Source organism: Fusarium mangiferae (genome assembly GCF_900044065.1).
Source record: "Fusarium mangiferae strain MRC7560 genome assembly, contig: FMAN_scaffold011, whole genome shotgun sequence".
NCBI classification, from domain to species: Eukaryota; Fungi; Ascomycota; class Sordariomycetes; order Hypocreales; family Nectriaceae; genus Fusarium; species Fusarium mangiferae.
In genome coordinates this window covers 1,870,009-1,876,437 of record NW_024573931.1, presented here as the reverse complement: position 1 = coordinate 1,876,437, position 6,429 = coordinate 1,870,009, and the positions used below count along the sequence as shown (strand labels likewise).

General features: G+C 37.1%; 2 protein-coding genes across 2 annotated transcripts; one reads left to right on the top strand and one right to left on the bottom strand.

The window, feature by feature from the left end:
- Positions 1-3,458: 3,458 nt before the first annotated feature.
- FMAN_10425 (putative oxaloacetate/sulfate carrier) lies at positions 3,459-4,609 on the top strand (the record flags this gene model as incomplete). The annotated part of the gene is made up of 4 exons (XM_041821098.1): positions 3,459-3,475; positions 3,575-3,649; positions 3,714-4,315; positions 4,371-4,609. 4 exons carry the CDS (start codon positions 3,459-3,461, stop codon positions 4,607-4,609), a joined length of 933 nt encoding a protein of 310 aa, XP_041686912.1.
- Positions 4,610-4,897: 288 nt separating this feature from the next.
- FMAN_10424 (uncharacterized protein) lies at positions 4,898-6,130 on the bottom strand (the record flags this gene model as incomplete). The annotated part of the gene is made up of 2 exons (XM_041821097.1): positions 4,898-5,981; positions 6,045-6,130. The coding sequence occupies 2 exons, from the start codon at positions 6,128-6,130 to the stop codon at positions 4,898-4,900; spliced, it is 1,170 nt and encodes a 389-aa protein (XP_041686911.1).
- Between the last annotated feature and the right edge of the window lie 299 nt (positions 6,131-6,429).

The following is a 6,429-nucleotide window of genomic DNA, read 5'->3' as shown; positions in this document are numbered from 1 at the left end:
ATATATTAAAAGCATTAATACTTAACTATTAAGGTCTATATATATACTAATAGGTAACTAATTAACTTTAAGTATTTTAAGGTTATACTTAATTATTAAGAGATATTTATATTTATTAATATAAGTAATATAAAGCTAAATCTTTAATTAAAAGTAATTAAATATATATTTACTATTTATTTATAATAATTTATAAATATATTTTAAGTAAATTTTAATTATTATAAATAATTATACTTTTTACTTTATATATAAAGATACTATAAATAAATAAAAAATATTATATTAACTTATATTTTATAATATTAAATTTAAAGTATATTATATCTTTAATAAATTATTAATATATTATTAAATTATTATTTAATTAATTAGCAGTCTTTATTAATAAACTATTTAATACTATAACTATAAGTATTAAAATAGATATTAATACTTAATTATTTATAGTAACTTTTAAAAGTATAAAGTAATATTTAAAAATTGCTTTAATTTACTTTAATTAAATATATTTAATATATCCTCTTAATATATAACTATTAATATAAGGTATTAAAAATATAAGTTATATAATAAGTATTTTTAATTTAAATTACTGCTTTTTTATTAATATTACTTTATCTATTTTTAGATATAAGGTTAATTAATTATATATTTAGGTATATATATTTAATTAATAGATTTAGTTATTATTAACTTTAAGTTAATTTAGCTTTTGCTAACTAACTTATATAAATAAAGTTAACTTAATTTCTTTAAACCCTATTATTACCCTGCCTTTATCTTAAAACTCTATTTATAGATATACTATCCTAACTTTACTTTTATAGTTTTAAACTATAATTAGCCTAGTATATTAAAAGTAGCACTCTTTTTATTATAATAACCCTTTTAGCTATATTAAAAAGCCACTTTTTATATATATTTAAGCCTATAAAGGCAGTAAGGAATATAGCCTAATTTAATTTAAAGGAATAACCTTCCTTTAAGACCCTCTTTAGGTCCTTTAAATTTAATAGCTTATAATTAAATTAAATTAAATTAATTAAGCTAAAATAGCCTATATAATAAATTAACTTAATTAAATTATAATTAAAAATAGCTATTTTAATAAAGTTAAAGTAGTATTTTAATAAAAAATTCTTTTTAATAATAATTATTATTATATAAATTTCTTTTAGTTTTTCTTTATTAGCTTTCTATAAAGCAGGCCTAATAGCTATATTAAGGTTATAACTAGTTATATAATAGGCCTAATTATATAGCTATAGGCTATTTTATATAGATATTATATTAATAGCTATAATTAATATTAATAGTTATAATTAATATTAATAGCTATAATTAATATTAATAGCTATAATTAATATTAATAGCTATAATTAATAAAGGGAAAATTAAGTTAAGAAATATACTTTATAATAGATTTAACTTAATACTGCCTTAATCTTTTAGGTATAATAAAAAAAGAAGGCTAATATAGCTACTAAGAGACCTATAGGCAGTATTAATATTATTTAATTAAGGCAGTAATTATACTATTAAGGTAAATAAACTTTATATAATTTTAACCTTTAAGATATAGGCCTACTATAAGGGCCTTATTATTTAAGCCTTTAAATAGAAAGTTAAAAGCTTAATAGCCTTATTAGGCTAATAATAAGGGGAAAAAAAATATATTAAATATAACTTATTTATAAAATACTTATACTTAAAATTAATTAATATATTACTATAGGTATTATTAACTTAAAAGTATAATTTATTATATAAGCTATTTTTTATTATATAACTCTTTATATAAATAATTAAATTTTATACTAAATACTTTTAAGGCTATATATTATTAATAAATATTTAATATATTACTTATATATTATAATTATTATTTATATTTATATAGAGAATACCTAACTTATAAATAGAATTATATTCTATATAGTAAAATACCTTATTAAATAAAATAAAAACAATATAGAAATTAAGGTCTTATAATATATTAATAATATATTAATAATTAACTTATAATATATATAATTTTAAACTGCTTAAAGTAAGGCTAGTATTTACTTTAATTATTAATGCCTATAATATACTTAAAGTATATAAGTAATTAATTATAAAAAGATATAATTTCTATTATAATTAAAAAAAATAATAAAAAAAACATTAATATAATATATTAATAATAAATTATTAATATAAATAAAGAAAATATTAACTTAATATATTAATAATAAATTATTAATATAATAATATTTAATAAATTATAAACTTTATATTAAAAAGTAAAAATAAAATAAAAAAAATAAAAAAAATAATTAATAAATTTAAAATTAAAATCTAAACTATACTTTATATTTTCTAGCTAATAAAAGTATATAAGGTAGGATTTAAATTTTAATTTTCTTAATTTACTTTTCTAGCGCTAATAGGGGCTAGGTCTAGGTTGAGTTAGGGAGGTCAGTCTAACTTTACTATAGCCATACCTATATTCCCTATATGTATATAAATACATTATTGTAGGTAGGTACTTACCTAACGCTCGGTATAATTAAAATCGGAGGCGGCATACAAACGCCCGAGCCGCAACAAGCCGCTCAAAGCGAACAGAATCGCCGGCCCAGCAGCCAAGTTAGCTGCCCTGTTAGCCTGTCTAGCCTGTCTAGGTACTGTCTTTCCCTTTGACCCTAGCGCCATATCAGTAAGTCACCACGCAGACGAATCAGATTCCATCGTCGTCCTCCATCTCCAGAGGCTGCACAGCGGTCCAGCGGCCCTGACGCAAGGACCCGCAGCCGTCCCCGCGAAAAAGGACCGCCGACGTCGGCATATGAAATGCATCCAGCGCAAAAAAAGATGGAAAAGTATTAAACGGCCGAAGAGATGGGAGACATGGATGTGATCGTGTGAGGTACTAGACTATACGGATAGCACAGGCCCGGAAATACCCTCAAGGACAGTCTTGAGGTATCACTGACGTTGATGACAGGCGGCTTATCAACATTGTCAGCCGCTGACAGAAGACGCAATTTACACTTGTAGGGTCAAACAGTAGTACCCAATAATTTATATATCTTGAGCCCCGTTCAGGTTTCCATGTTCTCTTAATTCGTTATGTGGAAAGCTTGTACCTTTTTGGTGTAATAGCGCTGCAGGCGGTACCTCAGCGCTGACAATTTCTCGTGCTGCCATAGGGTCCGAAGCCGCTGGTGACGGCAACGGGTGTGAAACCCTTCTTTTCCACGTTCCCAAATCTTCTTCTTAAACCTTACCCAGGTAACTAACTTTGTTTCTTCTGCATCATTTCGGTTTCTTCGGGCCGCCGATTGAAGAGGACAGCTCTCGCGCCCGAGCTCACCCCCATAGGGATCTGGTTCCCTCGCCCAATCTCTCCTTGCACCCAATATTGCTCTAGCAGCTGTCGGCCGCTTCCTCGCGTTTGGAGAGATCGGCCCATGTCGACCACTGTTGGGTAAGCCTTCTGGCCATTGGGTGCTTCATGAATCGATCATCTAGATGAACCCATGGGGTTTCGTTCGCGCCCAAGTTTTTGTGCTGACTTGGTGAATAGCGCCTTCATTGCTGGCGGCATTGCCGCCTGCGGTGCCGTTACTGCAACACATCCTTTTGAGACGGTCAAAATCCGGTATGTTCTGGAGTTTTCGGCACGCGGTATTGTCCCAGTAAATGCTGACTAGATTCCTGTATAGTATGCAGTTGCAAGGCGAGCTTCAGAACAAGGGCCATCAACCTCACCATTACAGAGGACCGATCCATGGTGTGAGCGTCATTGTGCGCAACGAAGGTGTCCGTAATATCTACCGCGGAATTGGCGCGGCCTATATCTACCAAGTTCTTCTCAATGGGTGCCGTCTCGGCTTCTACGACCCTATGCGCAATGCGCTCGCGAGCTTCTTCCTCAAGGACGGAAAGGCCCAAAATTTGGGCATCAACATGTTCTGCGGTGCAGCCTCGGGCGTCATCGGCGCCGCCGCCGGAAGCCCCTTTTTCCTTGTCAAGACCCGATTACAGAGTTTCTCGGCGTTCCGACCCGTTGGTACACAGCACCACTACCGGGGCGCGTGGCACGGCTTCAAGTCCATCTATGGAACTGAGGGTATCAGTGGTCTCTACCGTGGTGTGCAGGCTGCCATGATCAGGACTGCTTTTGGCAGCTCTGTTCAGCTTCCCACATATTTCTTCGCGAAGCGTCGCCTGGTTCGTCATTTTGATATGGAAGAGGGCCCTGGTCTGCACTTGGCCTCCAGTGCTATCAGTGGATTCGTTGTCTGCTGCGTGATGCATCCTCCTGGTGAGTCTTGCACTTGAACCAAAGCTAAGTTTAGCGGCTGACATTCACGTCTCAGACACCATCATGTCCCGTATGTACAACCAGAACGGCAATCTTTACAGCAGCGTTGCCGATTGTCTCTCCAAAACCATTCGTTCAGAGGGTCTCTTTGCTCTGTACAAGGGATTCTTCCCTCATCTTGCCCGAATTCTACCTCACACCATCCTCACTCTGAGCTTAGCGGAGCAGACCAATAAGCTGGTCCGCAAGATCGAGGATCGCATTCTCCCCGGAAGATTGGAGATGGCGACTTAAGGTGATAGGATTATTAGAAGAGGTCAATAATGAACGGGTAGCATAGTGATTAGCGAACATCGATCTAGAGCAAAACTGCTCTTGTATATGACGAAAAGGAAAGAAAGATTTCAAGTCCTCAATTATATGATTATCTAGCAGGACAACAGGAGCATTTGGCACCGCCTGGGTCATGGGTTTGGCAATCAAAAGGCGGCGTGGCGTATTTGAGGAGTTTTTAGTCACGATAAATACTGTTATATACCAGAATACAAATATGAGTGTTCAGGTTCTTGTACGAATGATGCTCTACCCATGAATTGACCGCTTGCAGCCATAGCACAGCCGGCCTGCACCGGCTGGCCCCGGCCCGTTCCCGGCATCATCGCCTATCTCTCCGGCCCATCGCGAATCTCCCTCGGCATCAAGTGACATTCCGCAGCTTCCGCAGAGGCTCTTTCCAGGAACTCGGTCCAGCTTTGTAGTTGTGCGCACCACGTTGGCAACGATTCCAGCATATCCCTCCTCTACACTATCAAAGTACCGTGTCATGACCTCCTCGATGCTTAGGTCCTTGTGTGAAACAACACTGTTTCTAGCCTTGGCACCTGCTTGGTTGACGGGAACAACCTCCTTTAATGAGGGAACAAGGTCGATGTACTGGACCAGCTCGTTGCGAAAGATCTCGCGTAGGGGATAGTAGACCGGGAATTCTAGTCGACCAGTCTCCTGGGCGGCGGTGCCCTCGACTGCCCCGTATGTGCATACAGTTGTCATGCCGTCAGCAACCTGTAACGGAACTGCAAATCCTCTACCGTTGGCGACCTCTGATAGTGTCAAGGCTGCCAGTGCTGTAGTGCTGTGGCCGAGGAGAAGCGCTGAGCATGAGTGCTCCTGGGCTTTCTGGAGAAGAAGGTGACGAATAAGCTGACGGAGAAGATCTGTTCGCGATGTCAATGTTGGTAGAGCATTGAACAGTCGTTGAAGGCAAGCGTTTGGATCATCATCTGGTGTGACAGCGTCGAGGGGTAGAGTTGACCAGTCGATGCTCTTCACGAGGAGGACGTCCTTCAGAGGAACACACTCGAACATAGCATTTGGCAATACACGACGGTACTCGTCCAGCAGCTTCTTAGCAGTAGATTCTCCCTCGATATATGATAACTCAGTATCGATATGAATGATCACAGGCTCAAATGGTGAAGATGCCTTGTTCTCTGAGTGGTGGCGGGCCTGCTCGGTGAGTAACTGGGCCAGGACGCTAGATGAAGGTCCAAAAGACAAGCCAGCCAGGTATCTCCGAGTGGTAAGCTTCTTTGAAGAGCGAATGTCTTTGTGAAGTGCGCCGAGACGCCTGTTTAGTTTGTAAGCGACATATTGGACGTAACAATCACTGAGTCGCATTAGCATGACGGGCAAAACGATCAAGTTCCGCGAGAGAATGATGGTAACTCACCGGCACGTTGGGTCTGTCCGCAGGAGGAAAGCGGCATCTTCGGCCTTGCACCGCTTACAAGGCCGGCTGGTGTCCGGGGAAGGCATCTGAGTTGGGCGTGGGCGTGGAGATGTTTACAAACGGAGTTGGAGTTGAGTTTTCGTGTGACCTATATAGGGTAACCGTCGCTGGGAGTCAGGTAAGGAACACTGATAGCAGATTTAATTGTTTTCAAGTGCCAGTGTTTTTGGATCCGAAGTGAGACTCTGTCAGATGCCGAGAGATGGGTCCATAAGAGTCGATCGATAGGTGAGTTAGGTGCCGATTGTGTGGTAAGGTAGAGTTGAATAAACTGAAAAGTTGAAATTTTCGCCGCCTCCCACCGATCAGTCATACAACAATCACG